Here is a 25,294-nt window from a genome sequence, read left to right as displayed (position 1 = left end):
TCCATAACTTTCAACGTATCACACACAGGAGGAATGAAGCTCTTGTGACTGGCTTTAGCAAGATATTTGGTCTTCATTGCATAGTCAACCACTTTCTGAATCCATGGGGCGAATTCTTTGATGGTTGTAGGACACTGAGCTGAATCCATTAGGATGCGCAAGAACATGTCTTCGACATCGAAGATATACCCCTGAGAGATGGCATGGATGGTATTCTGAAGAACATCATATATTACATTGTCAGTATTCATTCCAGCCAACGGACAGATGGTATATGTGAGGATGTGGTATAGAGTCTGATTGTTGAAGGTTAAATGTTCAGGTAGAGGAGAACCATGGTAATCACGAATCTTTTCTTTATCCATTGTGCATCGGAAATCTTCATCAGTGACTGCATCAATGTTGTGGACATGAATCTCAGTTTTGCCAAGTTCAAAACAAGGAAAATGAAAATGAGAGACAAAATCCATAGCAGAGCATTTGATTCTTTTGCCTTCTATCATCCATTCCATTATCCACTCTGTGATATCTGTCTCATCGCCGGAGATATACATAGTTGCATAAAACTGAAGAATTATATCCCTATTCCATGGATGTCGATAGCCTAAGACACGAGTGAGACCATAGTCTTCGATGTCTTGCAGGATTTGATTGAAGCGTCCAACGCTTTTCATGGCTGCAAAGTCTGGGAACTCATGAGGGAAAATCTTCAGGCTGTCATACAGAATACGAGAGTAGTATATCGCCTGTTCTTGAGTCCAAAATCGAGGAGAATCAGATGTCTTGGGCTTACTGTAAGGACTCTCTCGAAAGAAAAGTGGGTGAGTATTTCTGTTGAACAAAGGCCCTTTGATGCCGACGTTGGTGGTGAACAAGGGAAGTCTCTAACGAGGATAGGGGTATTTAGTTCTTTTTTGAGAGCCACAATTACTCTTGGTCTCTGAAGAACTTGACACCTAACCGTCTAGAGAGTTTGTAGCTCTCAAGAGTAATAGGCGGAGCGTACTAAACATAGATTCCAGTGATGCTGGACCACTATCTAATTCTTTGGCTCTAGGGTTTTTCTCTCGGTGGATTTTAAAATCAAATCGCTCAGAGAGGGGGTTGCTCAACAATATTCTCAGAAATCAAACGGAGTAGCCACCGGACAAAGCGGATGCGGGGTGGCTATTTATAGGCGTAACCTTCCCAGATGGGAAATGACCATTTTGGACACGAGGTCCAGCCAATGGCCAACAGACACATTCTCAACGGTCAGATTTTGGAGCAATGGTAACATTACTTGAGGAACAAGTAATGCTAACTCCTCGGTCTAAGGCAAATCTCTCGCAGCGAAGAATATCATAGTCGCTTGTTGGCAAGTATTTGCTCGGAGCACAAAGAGATTTCTCTCATAGCTTTCATAGGTTTGGGTTTAACATCAAAGAATCAAAGATTTGAAACACTATACCCCTCTTAATAGTATGGTGGTACTATGACTCTATGAAAGAAGAAGAACAATGAAATAAATACTACGTCTTCACCTCATCTTCATTCTTCCTCGAGCGCAGTCATTTGCTTCAAACAATCACCGAACCAATTGCTTAAACTTCGGCAATTTTTAGGGGTCACTCTTGTTAACTTTATCTTCGGTGATGACCGTCGCTGCTGCGCAGGGAGATTATCTTCGTCGTTTTCATCAAACTCCTCGATTACTCCAGTGATCTGTTACTCAGTGTGCACTAGCAAAGACATAAGTCCCAAACTGTTTATGTCAATAAACTCCAAAACATAAGGGGCCTAACATTGCACCAACATCATGGTTGAGCTGAATGATGTTTGCATTGCCCATCTCAAATTTCTTTTGCTTTGTTTTGAAGCTCTCTTGGGTCTCAAGAATAACTTTACGAAGAGTGAGGTTATTGTGACTGGTGCATCGGAGGCGGAGGCTTTGCGGGTCTCTCGGCTCTTAAATTGTTCGTTGGGCTCCTTTCCCTTTAAGTACTTGGGCCTTCCTATCTCTCCGGCCAGACTATGTGCTAAGGAATTCGCTCCTATTGTGTCCGAGGTTGATAATAGACTTATGCCTTGGAGGGGCAACTATACACAAATGCTGGCAAAGTGTGTCTCATCAATGCCTGCTTATCTTCCTTGCCGGTGTTTATTATGGGCTTCTATCTCCTTTCTGCTGGCACCCCACGGTGGGTTTGATAAGCATAGGGGGCCTTATATTGGAATGCCGCGGATAACAAACGTAAATACAGGATGGTCAAATGGAAGTCCATTTGTAGACCCAAAAACCTTGGGGGGTTGGGAATTCTTAACACCTTGGTCATTAATAAGTGCATTATCATCAAGTGGCGGTGGAAAATCATGACTAGTGGGATGGAATCCCTGTGGTTCTCTATCCTCAAAGCTAAGTATTTTCCTTACTCTAGCCCTATGTTTGTGGGAGCCCAGGGAGGATCCCAGTTTTGGAAGGACCTTGTTAAACTGCGCCCTATCTTTAAAGAGCACATCAAGTTTGTAGTGGGCAATGGTAAATCCGTTAGATTCTGGACGGATTGGTGGTGTGGTAACTCTACTATTGTTGTGGCTTTCCCTACGCTTTTCTCTTACTATTCGGACCCGAAGATCTCGATCTTTGAGCTCTCTGTTAATAATTGGGACTTTGCTTTCCGTCGTTCTCTTTCCCCAGAAGAATTTGATGATTGGCGGTGCCTTGTTTCCCTCATCCCCATGCTCTCGGAGAATGAGGACTCGGTGATTTGGCCCCATTTGGCCACTAGTCGCTTTTTGGTTAAGTCCTTATATGCTAGACTTTTTTTGGGGGTTCCTACTGCTAAGTTCCACCCCATCTGGCGTGCCTGTATACCCCCAAAAATTAAGATCTTCTTGTGGCAAGCCTTAGGGGTCGACTTCCTGCTGCTGACCAGATTCATAAGCGTAATGGGCCTAGCACTGTGACTTGTGCGTTATGCGGCGCTGTGGAGGATACGAATCATATCTTTTCCAGTTGTGTTCTGGCCAGGATGGTGTGGTGTTGTATTCGTTCTTGGCTGGGTGTCACTTGGCACCCCACCTCCTTCTCGAAGCTCAGAACCTTGGCATCTGGCCTTTCTGGTATTACCAAACACATGTTCTGGATTGGTTTTGCCGCGATTTGTTGGTCATTATGGACGACTAGGAACAAGTTTACCATTGAGCATATCTTCCCTGCTAAGCCTGTTTATTGCTTATTTAAAACTTGTCTGTTTCTACAGTGGTGGAGATTATTGACTAAGGTTGATGATCATGGTGCGTTCGACCTCCAGTGCGGCAAAATTCGGGCTTCGGCCTATTTCGCAGCAGATCCGAGCTAGCTAGTTGTCTTTGATCCTCCTTTTGCTCTAGGTAGTTGTCTAGGTGGTGCTTCATGTCGCTTATCCGGCCTGCCTGTCGTGGATGTTTGGCTGTGATGTTGTGTATCTCCGTACTTTGTCCTTGCGTGTGGTTGTGGCCGTCTTTTTTCATATGTGTGGTTTCGATGTACTCTGGCTGGTGGCTTTATTTATAAAGCCAGGCGTATGCCTTTTCTCTAAAAAACATTACCGGTGGGCCTATCTAGTCAAAGTCGAGGGAAATTGTCGAATGGGGTAAAGCTTGACCCAATGCAACAATTTGGGGGTTTTAAATGGGGTAAACAGTTTACAAATGGGAGATATATAAAAAGTGGAATTCACTCTGAACTTATTATTATTACATGTATGCATCGTCCTCGATCCCCATGCGTGCACAACTATTTAATTTCTACGTACGTACCAACATTTGACCAGGCAATTGTATATAGCTAGCTTATAAGTACGCAACATGATGAAAGAACAGCCTAAGACACACGACACACAATTGGAATCTTATCTTACATACATATAGCTCCCAAATTAAATAGTCGTCCTCATGCATGCATCATAAGGGTCAATCTTCCATCCACCGTGATCTTCTTCTTCCTAAAATAATCCATGAATCCAGAGAGCTCATGAATCAACCAATCCATCACCGGCGCCGCGTGATTATCAAATCTCTGCCAACAATGTTTCATATGATCAAACTCTATTTTTATGGATCTGGCCGTGACTGAATTGACAGATGTGGGTGCATGCATGTGTGCTCGGTCGGCTGATTCTTAATTTTAGTTACCAGAGGTGGAGGCCGTGGCCGGCGTGGAGGCTGCTGCACGCCGGGTCCTGCAGGTTGGGCTGCGTCGGCTGCAGCCGGAACCCGGCGGCTTCGGCGGCGTGGAGCTGAAGCTGCGGGGACGTCAACTGCAGCGCGGTGCTCGACGACTCCTCGCCCGTGTAGTACGGCGTCGCCGGGAAGGCCGGCGTCAGCATCGACAGCACCGGCGGCATCACCGCCATCTTCCCGTCACCACCATGCTGGTTCTCGCTGATCTGTAGAACAAGCGCGCGCAGCACCCACAAATCATTATAAATTTACACGTGCATGCAGATGCTTTGCTTCAACAGAAATTTCCCATCGATTAAGGCAGGATTAATAGATTACCATGCGGCACAGAAAACTGTTCTGATCTTCCAAGATATGCTCCTGTTAATTGATCAATCAATTAGCAACGCTCACATAGCGATTAACCATTTCACACACACACACACACACACACACACACACACACACACACACACACACACACACACACACCGGATCAATAGCAGATGCGAAATGAGCGATTGATAATTCGTTATATACCTTGCGACGTAAGTTGTCGAGCTGCTGGTTCAGGAGCTGATGCTGCAACAAGCCAAGAACACGGCAGTAACACACATATGAATTAGCCGGGTAATTAGTGCAGTAAATGGACGATGGAACTAGTTCCTAAATAGTAGTAGTTCATGTGCTGCAAGGAAGTAAAAGTAACCAGTTCATATCCTGGCCTGCGTTGCCCTTTTTACCTTTCTTGCACGGACTTTGGCGACGGAGAACTCGAGCTGCTGCTCGATGTCGTTGACGTCGGCGAGGGAGAGGGAGGAGAGGTCGTCGCCCGTGTACCTCCGGATGGCGCCATCCAGCTTCTCCATCTCGTTCCTCATCCGTGTCATCTCCACAAATATTTGCTGCATCCATCCATGCATAACAAATAGTATAAATTTCCCAGTGCGCAGTCAGTTTGTAGATTTGCAGAATGCAGGCAAATTAATTACTAGCAGTAGTAATAAGTGATTTTTGGTTGTGCTTGTGTTTACCTGATCGTGGTTAATCTCCTCGAACTGACTGTTGGTGGCGTTCTGGTACTGCTCAATGAGATCCCTCAAGCTACATCATCGGATAGTAGAACAAGTATGTTAGTTACATAATTCAGTTAACTAGTTTGCTTGTGATGGCTAGCGGCATCTACTTAATTCAGTTATACTTTGTCAGTAATTTCATGCAAAACAGGGTCTAATTGTTGGCGAACATCAGATAAAGATCATCTGGGAAATTAGTTCAGTTTTGTGCATTTTCTTGATGCATGCCATGCATCTATCATGTGAATGACTGAACAGGTTTAGTTAGGAACTAGGATACCATCTGTTGGAGACTTGGAGCCAGCTGCACCAGATCTACAGTAACAAGCCCTAGCTTCTACTAAAAAAATGGTGTTCTTCATAGTGATGTTTCATGGATTCACTACAAAACCGTAACTTATGATCATATAAATGTCTTCATGCATGTCCGCTGAATTAATTAATATAAGCAGCTAGCTGACACGTACGCGTGTACATGCATGTTTTTATGAACAAAAATTCAGCATCGATCTGTCTGAATAATGAGCTTGACTATCATCTCGGAATAAGAACACAGCATGTGTGCTTTGCTGACAGATTAGCACACACAATTAACTTGATCCACACAGACCAGCAAATCCAGGCTTACGATGACATGCATATTCGACAAAAAAAAGACGAACAACACCACTCTCCCTAAACAGATCGTAATAAAATCATACTAAAAGGTAGAAGACCCCATGCTAGAGTAAAAGAAACATATACTAACGAGCTGCTAGTAGATCCGGTTCTCCAAAGTAGTCGAAAGAAAGAAGCACGTGGCAGATCGATGAAGAGAGGGGAACAAATTAAGAAAGACGGACCTGGAGGCGGGGCTGGAGTACTCGAACATCCTGCCGGTGCTGGAGAAGATGACGACGCCGACGCGCGCGTCGCAGAGCACGGCGAGCTCGTTGGCCTTCTTGAGCAGCCCGCCCCGGCGCTTGGAGAAGGTCACCTGCCGGTTCGTGGCGTTCTCGATCCGCTTGATCTCGATCTTCCCGCGACCCATCTCCGCAACCGCAACGATCGATGCAAACAGGAACCGAGCTATGGCTTTGCGCGTCTCCGGCCGGCCCCTTGGTCTCTCTCCCGTCTGCTGCAGCAACAACAAGAACAACGTGGGTTAATCGTCTTCACGAGCTGGCGCTCTCTGATGCATTAGTCAAACTAGCTGGATCTGATCGAACAACACAATCGCACAAGCAGAAGAAAGAAAATCATGCGGAGCTAGCTAAAAAGGCCGGATGCAGCACTCTCATAATTTGCGAGGAACCAAAGAACTAGGAGGTGGATGCTCCGGCTAAAGTGGAATTTTTCACTAAATTTGCGAGGAACAAAGGGGGCATTCTTTCCGGCGCGGATCATAAGAACGGAGAGACAGGAGGGGAGGAGTAGTACTACTAGCTAGCTACCAGCGGTGGTGGTGGTGATATGCACATTACCTTGTGAAGTGGTTGCTTCAAAGGCTAAGGCAGGGGGTGCAGAAGGAGGGACATATATAGAAGGAGAGTGAGGTAGTGTACTGGCGCTGCTGCTACCGCTTGGCTAGGTCTACACTCGATCTCCTCACATCCTGCCCAGCCAGCTGCCGCGAGCAAGCATGCAAAATAGTAATGGTAAATGCGTGGCAGTAACAGTTGTTAACTCTGGCCCTCTTGACTGGCTGTAAATAACGTACGATGGCCGGCTATATATCCTGCTTCTTTTTGGTGGTGTTTCTTTCTTGCGCGGCTCTCTAGCTGCTACCAGCATGCAGAGTGGTTGCTTCTCTGGCTCTTGTTTGCAGTCAATCAATTTTTATTTTGTTTTTTGCCCTCCATATATAGAAGAGGTCTCTATATAGGATAGAATGACGCGCAAACCCTTCTCTCCCTTCATAATTGCTTCTGATTAGCTTTCTTTTCTTGTCGGCGCCTACACGATTAATTGACTACCATGCATAAAGCTAGGCTGTTACATTTGCCCGCAATGGCTATATGTAAGTCGGCTGAATTTGCGATTTGGGCCAGTCGATTTTTGGAGGAAGAAACAAGTTCGGTGGAAGGAAAGGAAGGAAGGTACAACCGGCGGCGATCTATCTTAGGATGGCAGGCTCGCCGGCGATCTATCTTATTAGGATGGCAGGGTGGCAGGCTCATCGATGTTCTATCTTAGGGAGGGGGGGGGGGGGGGGGGGGGGGGGTAGGTTCACCGGAAAATTCTGTTCCTCGCCGAGGTTAGAGGGATGGTCGTGGGTGGCGCCAGCACGACAGTGGGCGACGGTTGAGGGTGGTGGCCGTGGACGGCGCCAGCACGGCCATGCGTGGCGGTTGGGGAAAGGTGCAGCGGCGAGGCAGGCGCGGGAACACCGCCAGCCACGGGAGGCGGCAGCAGGCAGTTGGGCCGGTGGTATGTCCGCCGGTTTGAAGAAGATGCGCACGAGATCTGGGCTGGAGGTTGGAGAAAGATATCGGGCCGTCCATTTTTCATCCAACGACGTAAACCAAATCAATGGACCCAAAAAAAATTTGGCGACTGTGATCTAACCACTCCCATATTTGCCGATGTAAACCAGTACTGCATACACTGTATTAAGAAGGCTGCATGCAAGTGTTTGAAGCCATGGGATAGGAGTATAGGACATGGTTGATTACAAGAAATGTTTGTGCAGATGCATGCATTCTTTCTGTTTCTCAACACGCGCGTGTACGAATGAACGAAGGTCACATTCTCATCCCAGATAATAATCGGGATCAAGTATAATCATGCCCAGCCTGAGCGTGACCTGTGCATGCATCCACTGTCATACAGCATATATACCACTTTGAGCATCGCTGCATGCAATGATGCACCCTGCTGCAACATGCACGCGCGAGCCCCTGTGATACGCCGCAGGTCACACACACACACACACACACACACACACACACACACAAAGTTCAAAGGCTGCACACAGCTAATTCCTCACCCTGCATCCACTGCGCAAATCGACGACGATGTGTCATGAATACACATGAGAGTGCGCGAGGGCAGAGGCCGGCCGGGTTGCCCAGCTAGCTAGCCGACCTAGGCAAGGCAACGATCGGTCTGCATGGCCTCACAAGGCAAGGCACCACGGACAGCAACGTTCTCTGAGCTCCACCGCTGCGTCCGTCCGTAGTGTGGGCTCGATCGTAACCGCCCTCTGGCCGCGTGGCCCCACCTCCAGGCCCGATATCGGCAGGCTCATGAGGTGGCCGTGGCCGGGGTGATAGCGACACTTGCCACTGCACCCATCGATGATCGATCGGTCACCCAGGAATCAAACCCAACCCTAGCTAGCTACAGTAGCTGCTGCAATGCATGCAGGGCATATTGACCGGCCTCCCACAGTGGTTGCGCAGAGGCGTAGTTCTAGGGTTGGACCACCCTCGAATTGAGCTCATTAGTGTAATACTCGCTCCGTTTTTTTTAGTCTGCATATAAGATTTGGTCAAAGTTAAATTTTGTAAAGTTTGACCAACTTTATAAAAAAAATATCAACATCTACAATATTAAAATTATATGGTATGAAAATTAATTTCATGATGCATCTAACTATATTGATTTCATATTGTGAATCTTGATAAAAAAAATTTATAAACTTAGTCAAAGTTAACAAAGTTTGATTTTGACCAAATCTTATATGCAGACTAAAAAGAAATGGAGGGAGTATATACTACTCCATAAAAAATATAATCGGGCTCAAATCAGCGTCTCAGTCCATATACAAGCAATAGATTGAGTTGTTCGGTTAAGTCTGCTCGTGCGTGTACTGTTGTATGCTAGTGAGTCGACGCTTGTTCTCCGGTCGAGTCCAGTCCAGAAGATGTCCCTTGTTCCCAAACTCCCTCTCCTCTAGAACCCTAGCGCCTAGCGAGCGCCGTCAGCAAACAGCATGAGGCCGATAAGGCACCCGCTGACGGTGACAGATAGGCGATCGGCGAAGGACGCTTGTGCTGGTGGGTGGCGGCGGCAGACAGGTCATATGCGACTAGCAAAGGGTGCAAGGGCCGAGCACTACTTGTTTTCTATTCCAGTCCAATCTAAAGTAAGATTTTTGTTCTCCTTTAACTGAAATTATAATTTTCTTTCGCTATGAAGATTTGAACAATTTGAAAGTGCAAGCTTTAAAGTTTTTTTTAATCGATAATTGGTAAAATGAACTGATTGAATCATTAGGGATTTGTTCCAGCTGACAGTTAATAATCAACTTTTGTTGAATTTTTTCAAAATTAAGAGCGGATGAGAGTGTTAATATGGGTGTTTTTGTCACACACAAGTGGCCACAAGTCTGGTGTGAATTGTTTTGGTATATGCAAAAGGTTAGTCTCGTATTGAAAAACAAGTAACAAGAGGTTAAAACAAAGTAACGAGCTTAGAAAGTAAATAACATAAAAAGTAAAGTAATAAAAGTAGATCGTCGGTTTGTCTATAGTAGGAGGTTAGGCATTGGAAACTCGGACCATGGTGTACATTAGATGTGCCAGTGCATCGGTAATACTAATTACCTTTTTATGTGATTATACTCTTCGATTATATGTTTAGTAGGCAGGTCATCCTTGAATAGTTGAACTCATCCATACAGGGATTGTTCTTCTATATTGTCCTGCATCAACGCTATCATATGCATGATCATTTCCGCAATCAAGGTCGTAAGACCGGACCAACGCTTTACATGTCGTGGATTCTGGTTATCCTCATATTGTCTTCACTCCTTATAGATACCAACACCGAGTGGCGTAGTTGCGGGGTGGGCAGGTGGTCTATGGAGCACTCTGTAAATCAGCACAATACTTCATTGTAGCTGTGCAAAAACTATACTTTACTATAGTTGTAAACAAAACTAGCAGGCCACAGCGCACGCTCAAGGCTCAAGCAGAGAATGAAGGACTGCATGATTGATTGCTAGCTCCCTTGTTTCATTTGTACATTCTATAGATGTTGTTATCTTAACTATCCATGGATGTCTGGACGTGGTGCCTAAGTGCAATTATGTCATGTATAATCATACTCATAAAAAATCCAATTTATTCGATAAGAAATTGTAATTTGTGCACCATGCCATGTTGCCTTTATTTGAAGAGATGCCGCTAGCAAAACTATGGATCCAATACATTCATCCTTACTGCTTTCAACCTCGATCATTGTACTTTTTATTTCTTTTATAACCTGAACTTTTGTTTCTTTTGTTGCAATCAATATATTCAAACACAAGTTGCATTAATCTTTGTAACTAACAAGGCTAGTAAGACTGAGAATTTTACTAGTTTCATTGGGGGCCGAGGCAAGTTTTGTATTTTTGTTTCTAGGTACTGATCATTGGCTGCAATTCAAAGCTCCACAAGCCTTGCTGCGCGGTAGCCTTGCCGCGCGGTTGATGACGAAGTGGCCGGTGTAGAGTCGATGCTGATGTCGGAGTAGAGGCCGAGGCTCGACGGCGGCGGCGGGCGACGCAAACCGATCTTAGATGGGAAAACCAAAAAGTAAACGCCGATCAAAGCGACCGATGAGAGAGAGAAAAACCTGGATCAAAGGATCGGAAAAAGACTCTCTAGGGCAACCGGTCAACATGACTGGCGGATGAATCCTAGGTACGGGGCGGCGTGGCCTCCGGCAGCGGCCATGTAGGCCGACCGCCTTAGGGATTGCGCGCGGGGCAGAAGCGGCGGACGGCGGCTAGGGTTTGGATCGATTAGACTGATACCATGTTAGAAGGGAATAGAGAGGATATTGGTGGAATCGATTGATTATTGCTTGAGCATTGTATGCGTATATATAGCGAGTACATGGCCTTCTTGAAGTACAAGGCAAGGTAGTACAAATCCTACGCTATCCCTTACTACCTAAATAATCACTATAGAGAAGAAGAAAAAGGGGCAACTATAACCATTCCTATGTATCTATCTTCACTTTTTAAGGCTAGCTAGTTACCATTGTAGGAGGCATGCCAAAGTTAATGCCTGTGCATAACCTGAATGTATTCATGTTCGTGCAAAAACAACTGTTCACGTTGGAAATGTTGTTTTTATAAACAATCCTGTTCGAATTGAAATGCTAACAGTGCCATTTCTGAGCATATATGCACAACGAGCAAACAAACATGTGACCTGCAACTGCAAGCACCAAAAACTTGGATTCACAACTGTGTAAGCATGCTAGTTAGTTTTTAGATCGTCGCACCTCCAGAAGTAAATGTTGGTAAGTCAGCCTTCTCACCAACATTCACACACGCATGAGATCCAAAAGCAATTCGCATATATCACGCCTATCGTCGAGTGATGTCTATACACAGGAGGGTAGCTAGGGTTTCCATTTATGATGTGCTGATGGAGATAAGAAACCGCCCCTCTTTTCTGCCATGTGATGGAGTGCAAGTGTAGGACAGTTCACCCTCTTTTCTGCCACTAACTAGGTTGCCATGGAATCAAAGGCAGAAATGGGTGAGGTTGTGGACTTGTGGTAGATGCTTTAGCAAGGAAGCTTATGCCATAAAAATGCAGCAGCATCTCAGTTGCAACAACCACCACTGCTTTACAGCAATGACAGAGCGATTGATGTGCCAACTGCCAACAAGTGATAAGAAAGATGGGATTATCTCTTCTTTTTTCGCATACGAGAGAAACCGAGTAGTAGACATGTTTCTTAATTTTGGGTGCAAATATGATAGCTAGCCATCATAAATTGAGTCTAACTAGTAGCTCCAACAGTTGAACAGACAAGCTCAAGAACATCATCAGCTTGTCTTTGTTAGGTGCGCAGGTCAAGCCACGAGTACGCGTATGATCTGCCCTCCATTATGCTAACTCGCACGTCCCCATTCCATTTGCTTCAGGTTGTATCTAGTATTCCTAGGTAGCTGTTGTTAGTGACAGTGATGCATGGACTTCAATTAAGGTTTCAGATTACTATTAGGCTGATGATGTCCAATTGATAGCTACAGGCTGACACTTGCAGCAGTGTGTGATCCATATCTTACCTTTGGGAAAGGAAAAGCAAAACAGGAGAACCTCGCAGACTTGGCCTCCATTGCTTGCTTGTCGTCATCCCCTAACCTTGGTAATTGAGGTGCAAGAAACCAAACCAAGTAAAAAACCTGTCATCCCGCTCTTTCTACTTGTTGGGATCTCAAAGGCTGTTACAGGCCTACTGACAACCAAATACTTCCTCAGTTCCTAAATATTTGTCTTTCTAGAGATTTCAAATGATCACCACATACGAATATATATAGACATATTTTAAAGTGTAGATTTGCTCATTTTGCTCCGTATGTAGTCATCATTTGAAACATCTAAAAAGACAAATATTTAGAAAAGGGGGGAGTATATAACAACAGTAGTAGGTGAAGTTGCTATGCGCCTATGCTTATGAACAAGAATATGAATTTGTTGTTCAAAAGAGGGGTAACCTTGCATGAACACGAGTAATTTATAAGCAGCAAAACGGAAATGCATATACTCCAAATTAAGCACACAGATTCAACAGCCACACTGGAAAGCACAATAATTCATGTCCCCCGGTATTCCTCAAACAGGGAGCAGACAGGCACTTCTATCCTCTACACACATGCATAGGATCCACCACAAAGGAAGGAACCAACCTGTTTTTTCATGCTTCAAAGGGTAGGTGGTCTTCATGCCCTTGGTGGTGACTGCCAAATCGGAAGGTAGGATTCTTGCCAAGCAGGCGGCATGATGACTGGTAAATGAGGCAAACAAACAGAGGCAATGACATCAGCCTTCACCAATCAATTCATACAAGGTCACTCCATAGGCAGGCATTTGGAATATTTGAGTAGAAACTAGGCCGAAAACGAAGGTACTGTTTACTAAATCAGTTTCAAATCATCTGTTCCTACCGCTGGTGCCATACCAGCGTCGAAGCTATGGCACCATCGTGGATCGTCTGACTACGGTCATGTGAAGCATGTTGGTATCGTGTTTCAGGACTCGAAGGTGCTGCGTGGGACGAGTTAGTTTTTACCTATTCATTTTAGAATGGCATTCATGATGCGCTGACGTATAAATTGTTTTCTCAGAGAATTTTTTCGTCCGCACAGATCGTTCGGGGAGGGGAGGTGGGGGGGGGGGGGGGGGGGGGGTTGGCTCATTATTTCCTTTCCTGGGCATTATTTTTTGACCATGAAACCTTTTTTTTTACAGGACCACGAAACCTTATAACCATTGTTCTACGGTAAATTTTCATTAATAAAAGTAACACTTTTGCTTCGGTATACCCCTCAACACATTAACGGCTGAGATTTCTATATACCCCATATACCCCTTTATAATAAAGGGTAGGATAGTCTTTTCACCCGCGCCGATACGCAGCTCTCTATACCCCTTCATAATACCAGGTAGAATAGTCTTTTCACCCGCGCCGATACGTGGCGCTCCTTTTTCCCCTCTCGTGGTGTCTTTTTTTTCTCGCGACGCCCTCAGCTGTTTTTCAGCTTCTTGTTAAAATAAAAAATATTTTCATTAATAAAACTAATATCTTTCCTTCAGTACACCCCCTAAACACATTAACGGCTAAGACCTCTCTATACTCCCTTCATAAAAAAAGGTAGAATAGTCTTTTCACCCGCGCTGATACGCGGCTCTCTGTACCCCTTCATTATACAGGGTAGGATAGTTTTTTCACCCACGTCGATATGCGGCCGGCGTACATATACGCGGCGCTCCTTTTTCCACCTCTTGTGGTGTCTTTTTTTCTCGCAACGCCCTCAGCTATTTTTCAGCTTCTTGTTAAAAGAAAAAAGATTTTCATTAATAAAAATAACACCTTTGCTTCAGTACATCCCCTAAACACATTAACGGCTAAGACCTCTCTATACCCCCTTCATAAAAAAAGGTAGGATAGTCTTTTCACCCACGCTGATACGCGACTCTCTGTACCCCTTCATAATACAGGGTAGGATAGTTTTTTCACCCACGTCGATACACGACCTGCGTACATATACGCGATGCTCTTTTTTTCCCTCGCGGTGTCTTTTTTTTGCTCGCGACGCCCTCAGCTGTTTTTCAGCATCTTTTTATAGAAAAAAAGAGTGCAAGTAACGTGAATTGAACTCAAGACACCTTGGTCTAAGGAGGACCACACTAACGACTTAGGACATCCTAATGCCTGTGCGTGTTTACTTCTTTTTCTTGTTTTCTTCTACTTAAGTGCGCGGATCGGCCGGCCCGTTGTTGAATCGGTCATTTTTACCACTATTTTGTTCGTTTTTTCTATTCTTTTTTTCTTTTTCATTTTTGTTTCTTTTTTATTTCTCAAAAAAATCTCACGCGTATAAATTTATGTTTAAAATATTGGAAAAATGTTCGTTTTTAAAAAACTTTGTTCATAAAGTAGAAATATTCGCATTTTAAAAAAAAACATATAGATATGTCAAAAAATTATTCATGTCTTCCAAAATTGCTTAGAATGTCGTAACCCAAACATATTTTAGAAAGAGTGAACAAAATTCTGAACACGAACATTTTTTTGAAAACACTATGAAATTTGAAATTTTAAGCAAAAATCAGAAAACATGAACAAAAATTTGAAACCAATTTATTTTGAATTTCCTCATACATTTTTTGTATTTGTGTAGAAAAAATGAATACATGATCAATTTCTAAATTCCAAATAAATTTATAAAGCACGAACATTATTTGAAAATGCAGAATTGTCGAAATCACAAAAAGTTGACATGGTGCATTGGACTGGTGATACAAGGACCTAGAAATTTTTGTGTTCCATTTGAACGATCTAGAAAATAGGTACTCGGCAACGGATCCTTCCGCCCAACCCGAACGCCCTACCCGAACTTTTTGCCATTTAAATTCCTAAATATTTTCTTAAATTCGCAAACATTGTTTTCAAATTCATGATTTTTTTCCATATCTAGGAACTCTTCTCAACTTTTACAAATGTTGTATAAAATCCCGTATTTTTTCGAATTCATATACAATCTTTTCCAAAATTGATGAACTTTTTTCAAATCGGTGAATATTCGGGCCGACCCAACAGGCACCTGACGGAAGCGATGCCGTCGCCCGGTTGGGCAAGGCCCGAGAGTATTTTCTGTTTTTCGTTTTTAATTTTTTTATTAATTTCCTTTTTTCATTTATGAACTTTATTACTCATTTTAAAATCTTTTAAAAAAATAAATATTGTTGGAACACTAAAAATGTTAGTATTTTCAAATATTTTTTACAAATTAGAAAAATGTTCTGGAATTTAAAAAAAATCCATTTTGAATTTTCTGTTCATAAATTTAATAAATATTTGTGTTTTATAATTTTTTAATTTTTTTTAAAAAGTATGTGGTTTGAAATTTGTGTACAACATCAATATTTGGGAATTCATTAACAGTTTTGGAAATTGTGCATGTTTATAAAGTTTTCATGCACAATTTGAATTTCCAAAATTGTTGACAAATTTCAAGAAATAATTCAGATATAATATAAGAAAACATTCATTTTGGTTGATAATTACAGAAATTGTAAATGACAAAAACCTTGCCCTACCGGCCTACCCGAACCACCACCTTTGAACGTGATGTGCTTCTTGACATGCATGAAATGACATCAAAATTTGCCAGCATGTGGGTATGCTCATGGCAGGCCTTCATGCAAAATGTAAAGGAATTCAGACACCAAACACACGTTGCGACACATTCGGCTAGTGTTTAGGCGGGTTTTTCACCAGGAAAGCCCTATAAAATGCATGAAATGTCATAACTCAATGAAATTTATCATGGATGCTCGGCATGGTGATGCTAGTGTGTGGAAAAATTTTAGGTCCATTTTATTAATGTGAAAAAAATGCATCCAGACTTGCTCTGCCGGCCTACCCGAACCGTTGGTGCCATACCAGCGTCGAAGCTATGGCACCATCGTGGATCGTCTGACTACGGTCCTGTGAAGCATGTTGGTATCGTGTTTCAGGACTCCAAGGTGCTGTGTGGGACGTGTTAGTCTTTACCTGTTTATTTTAGGATGGCGTTCGCGATGCGCTGACGTATAAATTGTTTTTTCAGAGAATTTTTTCGTCCGCACAGATCGTTCGGGGAGGGGGGAGGGGGGGGGGGGGGGGTTGGGGGTCGGCTCACCATTTCCTTTCCTGGGCATTATGTTTTGACCATGAAACCTTTTTTTTGACAGGACCACGAAACCTTATAACCATTGTTCTACGGTAAATTTTCATTAATAAAATTAACACTTTTGCTTCGGTATACCCCTCAACACATTAACAACTGAGATTTCCATATACCCCTTTATAATAAAGGGTAGGATAGTCTTTTCACCCGTGCCAATACGCGGCTCTCTATACCCCTTCATAATACTGGGTAGAATAGTCTTTTCACCCGTGCCGATACGCGGCGCTCATTTTTTCCCCTCTCGTGGTGTCTTTTTTTTCTTGCGACGCGCTCAGCTGTTTTCCAGCTTCTTGTTAAAATAAAATATATTTTCATTAATAAAAACAACATATTTCCTTCAGTACACCCTCTAAACACATTAACGGCTAATACCTCTCTATACCCCCTTCATAAAAAAGGTAGGATAGTTTTTTCACCCGCGCCGATACACGGCTCTCTGTACCCCTTCATAATACAGGGTAGACTAGTTGTTTCACCCACGTCGATATGCGGCCGACGTACATATACGCGGCGCTCCTTTTCCCCCCTCTCGTGGTGTCTTTTTTTCTCGCAACGCCCTCAGCTATTCTTCAACTTCTTGTTAAAAGAAAAAAGATTTTCATTAATAAAAATAACACCTTTGCTTCAGTACATCCCCTAAACACATTAACGGCTAAGACCTCTCTATACCCCCTTCATAAAAAAAAGGTAGGACAGTCTTTTCACCCACGCCGATACGCGGCTCTCTGTACCCCTTCATAATACAGGGTAGGATAGTTTTTTCACCCACGTCGATACATAGCCTGCGTACATATACGCGATGCTATTTTTTCCCTTCGCGGTGTCTTTTTTTTTTTGCTCACGACACCCTCACCTGTTTTTCAGCATCTTTTTATAGAAAAAAAGATCGCAGGTAACATGAATTGAACTCAAGACACCTTGGTCTAAGGAGGACGACACTAACGACTTAGGACACCCTAATGCCTTTGCGTATTTACTTCTTTTTCTTGTTTTCTTCTACTTAAGTGCGCGGATGGGCCGGCCCGTTGTTGAATCGGTCATTTTACCACTATTTTGTTCGTTCTTTCTATTCTTTTTTTCTTTTTTATTTTTTGTTTCTTTTTTATTTCTCAAAAAAAATCTCACGCGTATAAATTAACGTTTAAAATATTGGAAAAATGTTCGTTTTTAAAAAAAATTGTTCAAAAAGTAGAAATATTTGCATTTTAAAAAACACATATAGATATGTCAAAAAAATGTTCATGTCTTTCAAAATTGCTTAGAATGTCGTAACACAAACATATTTTAAAAAGAGTGAACAAAATTCTGAACACTAACATTTTTTTGAAAACAATATGAAATTTGAAATTTTAAGCAAAACTCAGAAACCATGAACAAAAATTTGAAACCAATTTATTTTGAATTTCCTCGTACATTTTTTGTATTTGTGTAGAAAAAAATGAATACATGATTATTTTCTAAATTCCAAATAAATTTATAAAGCACGAACATTATTTGAAAATGTAGAATTGTCGAAATCACAAAAACTTGACATGGTGCCTTGGACTGGTGATACAAGGACCTAGAAAATTTTTGTTCCATTTGAACGATCTAGAAAATAGGTACTCGGCAACGGATCCTTCCGCCCAACCCGAACGCCCTACACGAAATTTTTGCCATTTAAATTCCTAAATATTTTCTTAAATTCGCAAACATTGTTTTCAAATTCATGATTTTTTTCCATATCTAGGAACTCTTCTCAACTTTTACAAATGTTGTATAAAAGCCCGTATTTTTTCGAATTCATAAACAATCTTTTCCAAAATTGATGAACTTTTTTCAAATCGGTGAATATTCGGGCCGACCCAACAGGCACCTGACGGAAGTGATGCCGTCACCCGGTTGGGCAAGGCCCGAGCGTATTTTTTCTTTATGAACTTTATTACTCATTTTAAAATATTTTAAATTTTTGAAATATTTTTGGAACATTAAAAATGTTAGTATTTTCAAATATTTTTTACAAATTAGAAAAATGATCTGGAATTTGATTTTTTTACCAATTTGAATTTTTTGTTCATAAATTTAATAAATATTTGTGCTTTATATATTTTTTATTTTTTTTAAAAAGTATGTGGTTTGAAATTTGTGTACAACATCAATATTTGGGAATTCATTAACAGTTTTGGGAAAATTGTGCATGTTTATAAAGTTTTCATGCACAATTTGAATTTCCAAAAATGTTGACAAATTTCAAGATATAATTCAGATATAATATAAGAAAACATTCATTTTGGTGGATAATTACAGAAATTGTAAATGACAAAAACCTTGCCCTACCGGCCTACCCGAACCACCACCTTTGAACGTGATGTGCTTCTTCCCATGCATGAAATGACATCAAAATTTGCCAGCATGTGGGTATGCTCATGGCAGGCCTTCATGCAAAATGTAAAGGAATTCAGACACCAAATGCACGTTGCGCCACATTCGGCTAGTGTTTTGGCGGGTTTTTCACCAGGAAAGCCCTATAAAATGCATGAAATGTCATAACTCAATGAAATTTATCATGGATGCTCGGCACGGTGATGCTAGTGTGTGAAAAAAAATTAGATCCGTTTTATTAATGTCAAAAGAATGCATCCAGACTTGCCCTGCCGGCCTGCCCGAACCGCTGGTGCCATACCAGCGTTGAAGCTATAGCACCATCATGGATCGTCTGACTACGGCCCTGTGAAGCATGTTGGTATCGTGTTTCAGGACTCGAAGGTGCTGTGTGGGGCGTGTTAGTCTTTGCCTGTTCATTTTAGGATAGCGTTCGCGATGCGCTGACGTATAAATTGTTTTTTCAAAGAATTTTGTTGTCTGCACAGATCGTTCGGAAAGGGGGAGGGGGCGAGGGGTTGGGGGGTTGGCTCGCCATTTCCTTTCCTGGGCATTATTTTTTGACCATGAAACCTTTTCTTTTGACAGGACCACGAAACCTTATAACCATTGTTCTACGGTAAATTTTCATTAATAAAAGTAACACTTTTGCTTCGGTATACCCCTCAACATATTAACGGCTGAGATCTCTATATACCCCTTTATAATAAAGGGTAGGATAGTCTTTTCACCTGCGCCGATACGCGGCTCTCTATACCCCTTCATAATACCGGGTAGAATAGTCTTTTCACCCGCGCCGATACGCGGCGCTCCTTTTTTTCCCTCTCGTGGTGTCTTTTTTTTCTCGCGATGCCCTCAGTTGTTTTTCAGCTTGTTAAAACAAAAAATATTTTCATTAATAAAAATAACATCTTTCCTTCAGTACACCTCCTAAACACATTAACGGCTAAGACCTCTCTATACCCCCTTCTTAAAAAAGGTAGGATAGTCTTTTCACCCACGCCGATACGCGGCTCTCTGTACCCCTCCATAATACAGGGTAGGATAGTTTTTTTCACCCACGTCGATATGCGGCCGGCGTACATAACTACATATACGCGGCGCTCCTTTTCCCCCCTCTCGTGGTGTCTTTTTTTCTCGCAACGCCCTCAGCTATTCTTCAGCTTCTTGTTAAAAGAAAAAAAATTTCTTTAATAAAAATAACACCTTTGCTTCAGTACATCCCCTAAACACATTAATGGCTAAGAGCTCTCTATACCCCCTTCATAAAAAAAGGATAGTCTATTCACCCACGCCGATACGCGGCTCTCTGTACCCCTTCATAATACAGGGTAGGATAATTTTTCACCCGCGATGCACTTTTTTTCCCTTGCGGTGTCTTTTTTTTTGCTCGCGACGCCCTCAGTTGTTTTTCAGCATCTTTTTATAGAAAAAAAGAGTGCAAGTAACGTGAATTGAACTCAAGACACCTTGGTCTAAGGAGGACCACACCAACGACTTAGGACACCCTAATGCCTGTGCGCATTTACTTCTTTTTCTTGTTTTCTTCTACTTAAGTGTGCGGATGGCTGGCCCGTTGTTGAATCGGTCATTTTACCACTATTTTGTTCGTTTTTTCTATTCTTTTTTTCTTTTTTCATTTTTTTTCTTTTTTATTTCTCAAAAAATCTCACGCGTATAAATTTATGTTTAAAATGTTGTAAAAATGTTCGTTTTTTAAAAACTTTGTTCATAAAGTAGAAATATTCGCATTTAAAAAAACACATATAGATATGTCAAAAAATTGTTCATGTCTTTCAAAATTGCTTAGATTGTCGTAACACAAACATATTTTAAAAAGAGTGAAGAAAATTCTGAACACGAACATTTTTTTGAAAACACTATGAAATTTGAAAATTTAAACAAAAATCAGAAAACATGAACAAAAATTTGAAACCAATTTATTTTGAATTTCCTCGTGCATTTTTTGTATTTGTGTAGAAAAAAATGAATACATGATTATTTTCTAAATTCCAAATAAATTTACAAAGCACGAACATTATTTGAAAATGCGGAATTGTCGAAATCACAAAAACTTGACATGGTGCCTTGGAATGGTGATACAAGGACCTAGAAATTTTTTGTTCCATTTGAACGATCTAGAAAATAGGTACTCGACAACGGATCCTTCCGCCCAACCCGAATGCCCTACCCGAACTTTTTGCCATTTAAATTCCTAAATATTTTCTTAAATTCGCAAACATTGTTTTCAAATTCATGATTTTTTTCCATATCTTGGAACTCTTCTCAACTTTTACAAATGTTGTATAAAATCCCGTATTTTTTTGAATTCATAAACAATCTTTTCCAAAATTGATGAACTTTTTTCAAATTGGTGAATATTCGGGCCGACCCAACAGGCACCTGACGGAAGCGATGCCGTCGCCCGGTTGGGCAAGGCCTGAGCGTATTTTTTGTTTTTTGTTTTTATTTTTTTAATTTCCTTTTTTCCTTTATGAACTTTATTACTCATTTGAAAATCTTTTAAAAATTTTGAAATATTTTTGGAACACTAAAAATGTTAGTATTTTCAAATATTTTTTACAAATTAGAAAAATGTTCTGGAATTTAATTTTTTCCATTTTGAATTTTTTGCTCCTAAATTTAATAAATATTTGTGTTTTATATTTTTTTTATTTTTTAAAAAAGTATGTGGTTTGAAATTTGTGTACAACATCAATATTTGGGAATTCATTAACAGTTTTGGAAAAATTGTGCATGTTTATAAAGTTTTCATGCACAATTTGAATTTCCAAAATTGTTGACAAATTTCAAGAAATAATTCAGATATAATATAAGAAAACATTCATTTTGGTTGATAATTACAGAAATTGTAAATGACAAAAACCTTGCCCTACCGGCCTACCCGAACCACCACCTTTGAACGTGATGTGCTTCTTGACATGCATGAAATGACATCAAAATTTGCCAGCATGTGGGTATGCTCATGGCAGGCCTTCATGCAAAATGTAAAGGAATTCAGACACCAAACACACGTTGCGCCACATTCGGCTACTGTTTTGGCGGGTTTTTCACCAGGGAAGCCCTATAAAATGCATGAAATGTCATAACTCAATGAAATTTATCATGGATGCTCGGCATGGTGATGCTAGTGTGTGGAAAAGTTTTAGGTCCATTTTATTAATGTGAAAAAAATGCATCCAGACTTGCCCTGCCGGCCTACCCGAACCACCACCTTTGACCATGGTGTGCTTCTTGCCATGCATGAAATGACACCAAATTTTGCCAGCATGTGGGCATGCTCATGGCAGAGCTCCATGCAACATTTGAAGGAATTCGGACACCGAACGCACATTGCGTCACGTCCGGCTAGTGTTTTAGGGTTTTTCACCGGGAAAACCCTAGAAAATGCATAAAATGTCAGAACTCAATGAAATTTATCATGGATGTTTGGCATGGTGATGCTAGTGTGCAGAAAAATTTGGATCCCTTATATTGATTTGATCAGTTTTTGAAAAATAAAAGGTACCAAAAGGAAAAAAATGTAAAACAACAAGAATGAAAAGAGAAACAAAAGAGAAACAAAAAAAACAATAAATCGGTCGCTGATTGATATATTTTCGTTTTTATTTTTCTATTTAATAGATGTTCAGTAATTTTAAAGTGTTTGATTTTTTTATGTGGACGTGTTTCTATTTAAACGAACATTTTTGTTTAAACAAACAACAAACGAACAGTTTTTCTATTTAATAAATGTTCTCAGAAATTTCATTATATTAAGTTGTGCATTTTCTATTTAAATGAACAATTATTTGACAGATCAGTATTTTTTTAAATGCGAATATTTGTACTTTATGAACAAAATTTTAGAAAGCAAACATTTTTTGAAATTTTGAACAAACAATAGGCCGGTTCAACAATAGGCTGGCCCAGCCGCAAACTGAAGTAGAAGAAAAATAAAAAAATAATAAAAAAGAAATAGTGATTAAAGGACCGGTTCAACAATAGGCCAGCCCAGCCGCAAACTGAAGTAGAAGAAAAATTAAAAAAAAAGTAAATATGCACCAACACTACGATGTCCTAGTTGGTTAGTGTGATTCTCCTTAGACCAGGAGGCCTTGTGTTTGATTCGTGTTGATTGTGCTAGTTTACAAACCGAATAGATCTCCAGTGAATAACGGTTACAGGGCGGTAGATGGTTATTCAATGATCAGGCTTGGAAGATACGCGATTGTGAAAGAGTTATCGTTGTTGTTATCTATATTTGTTGTGTGGTTATCATGTGACCTCATCTTTACCTATGCTTGTTGCCTTTGTTCTGGATCGTGAAGATTTTGTTGGTGTCATCATCGGCATTTCTTCACCGCTTGTGTGCTAGAGCGCTTCCCATTCTACGGCTATCAAGAGGGTCGTTTATTTGATGGATATTAAGTGTTTTTTACGAAAGCTACGACTGGTGTTTTTGCTCGTCGTATGTTTGGTGGTGTGTTAGGTTTCGTTTCGTGATCTATTCGCCGATTTATTTTTTTTCTGCAGTGGTTTTCAGATCAGTGTTATTCTGCTAGGCGATTAGTGGGTTTTTTGCCGATGCCGTTGTAAAGTCCTCTGAAGGTTAGTTTTGCGAGGGGGTCAGGGGAGGAGTGTGCCTGGGTGCTTTTTATATGTTTTGTGCTTTACACGGTGTTCTTCTTAGATCGAAGGTTGCAGGGGGTAGGCGGTAGTTGTTTTTAGAACGGAGGCACATGTCCAGCCTTAAACTGGGACCCTTACAGACGAGTTCGAAGATGAAATACGGTTGCGGACAAAGCAAAAGTACAGACAAAAGAGTTACGAACGATGCATGACCCAACAGGGCCCAAATAAATGACACAACATGCAAGAGCTCCACATGACTAGGCTAGACGGTCGAGCGGGCGGGTCCCTACCTTATGATATCCCTCCTTCCCGCCCGCCGAAGCTCAGAGCACCTTGCGCGAAGGCTGCTTGCGAGGCGATCCACCCTTCCTCGCTTCGTTGGTCTTGCCAGAAGCGGTAGTGCTCCGTGTCGTTCGTGCATAGAAGAGGACCTGCCTGAGATAAGCGAGTTGCATGCAAGGTAATCCACCTACTTTCTCCGTCCGAAAAAGTTTGTCCCTCAAATGAATGTATCTAGCACTAAGTTAATGCTAGATACATCCATTTGAGAGATAAACTTGGGACAAGTTTTTTCGAACGGAAGGAGTATTGGTTAATAAGGCTTAATTTTGTTCTCGCGTGTTCGTATGTCTGATTGTTTGATTCCGCTTTCTTTGTTTTTATTTATAGGCTGGAGGATAAAGCTCTCGCTATCCAGGGTATTTTCCTTCCAGGGCAGTCTGCTGCTGAAATAAGCGCGTAGGCTGATCTTACGATGAAGATCGTCAGGGTAGTGGATTTGGATATCCTGGATTGTGTGGTCTGTGCCTGTGGTGGTGTTGTGTGTTCAGTCGTGCCTGCTGAGTTTAAGGTGTTTAGCTCAGCACGGTGCTGCTAGTTTTCCTTCCTGCCCTACGGGTTGCAATGAGGACACGGTTTCTTTTCTTATGGAGGAGCGTCTTTGGTTCAAAAGCCGTCTGGACCTAGACCTTGTGCGTGTAGGTACGTTTTTTCGTGTGGATATGGAGTTCCTCGGGATCGTTCTAAATGTCTTTTCTGCTTTTCTTTCCGCAGTGACGTCGACAATGTCTCTCATCCAGCTGCGAGCAAGGTTCCTATGGGTAGAATTTCACTACTGCAGGATGCTGCTAACGTGACACTACGATCAGAGACCCTTCAACAAAACTATGTGCGATGCAATAATCGCAAACGTTGGTGTAAAAAACCGTTAAAAATGTGCAAAATGTTTGCGATGGAGGATGCATCAAACACATTTCAGATTTTAGTTACGTGTGTGATGCAGGACATACGGTTCAGTTCAATTAACTATTTGCGATGAGGAGGAATAAAAGAAACGGGCAACCATATGAAGGTGTGTGCGATATACAATATATGGTTTACTCGGATGAACTGTTTGTGATTAGACAACACAAAAGAAACGGTCAGCCAGATCAAGGTGTGTGCGATATACGACATGCGGTTCACTCGATGAACTGTTTGCGTTGGGACAAGAGAACATAAACGATTCAACTTTACAAGATGTGTGTGATACGCGGCAAACATGTCTGTAATCGGAAACGTGTGCGAAGACCAATAACAACAGAGACGATTACTGCTAACAAGCCATGTGTGTTGTGAGAAAACGATCGCTGGTATACAATTGTAAGTGATTGATTAACATCATAGATGTGTTCCTGTTTAGTCCTTGTGCGATGTGATTTTCTTGGTCCGCACAATATCTACACTCTGTCTACAGAGCATCAACATATATACTTAAAAAGACAGCATTACATAATCAAATTAAGCATACAATTACACAAGTGACTACACACATAACATTTCCACACACCAAAGTAAGCAATTACATGCATACTAAAGTAGGAGAAACGAGGTTCTA

At 41.6% G+C, this 25,294-nt stretch overlaps 1 protein-coding gene across 3 annotated transcripts; it reads right to left on the bottom strand.

Annotated features, from left to right (window-relative positions):
- Positions 1-3,665: 3,665 nt before the first annotated feature.
- On the bottom strand, positions 3,666-6,822 carry LOC125515686 (MADS-box transcription factor 29-like). Of its 3 annotated transcripts, none has more exons than XM_087527162.1 (7): positions 6,101-6,697; positions 5,217-5,286; positions 4,926-5,087; positions 4,723-4,764; positions 4,522-4,563; positions 4,156-4,409; positions 3,666-4,039 (listed from the first exon to the last, which is right to left on the bottom strand). In XM_087527162.1, coding segments are annotated over exons 1-7 (759 nt in total). In that variant the 5' UTR covers positions 6,289-6,697; the 3' UTR covers positions 3,666-4,038. The 3 variants fall into 3 exon arrangements, with proteins under 3 accessions (XP_087383288.1, XP_048537160.1, XP_048537159.1); XM_048681203.2 differs by lacking the exon at positions 3,666-4,039 and adding an exon at positions 6,722-6,822 and having other exon boundaries at positions 4,152-4,409; positions 6,101-6,372; XM_048681202.2 differs by lacking the exon at positions 3,666-4,039 and adding an exon at positions 6,722-6,785 and having other exon boundaries at positions 4,152-4,409; positions 6,101-6,375.
- Positions 6,823-25,294: the final 18,472 nt, after the last annotated feature.

This window comes from Triticum urartu, chromosome 6A (assembly GCF_056163025.1).
Source record: "Triticum urartu cultivar PI428250 chromosome 6A, HENAU_Tu73, whole genome shotgun sequence".
In the NCBI taxonomy this organism is placed as follows: domain Eukaryota; kingdom Viridiplantae; phylum Streptophyta; class Magnoliopsida; order Poales; family Poaceae; genus Triticum; species Triticum urartu.
Note: the sequence above shows the minus strand (reverse complement) of the source record. Positions and strands in the feature narration are given on the sequence as shown.

What these genes read in the sequence shown, in the direction of transcription:
- LOC125515686 (XM_048681203.2), bottom strand. Translation starts at nt 6,288, where the DNA reads ATGGGTCGCGGGAAGATCGAGATCAAGCGGATCGAGAACGCCACGAAC. An exon ending in CCAAAGTCCGTGCAAGAAAG is followed by an intron (nt 4,765 to 4,925) that starts GTAAAAAGGGCA and finishes GGCTTGTTGCAG; the next exon opens with CATCAGCTCCTGAACCAGCA. An exon ending in ACAGTTTTCTGTGCCGCATG is followed by an intron (nt 4,410 to 4,521) that starts GTAATCTATTAA and finishes CTTGTTCTACAG; the next exon opens with ATCAGCGAGAACCAGCATGG.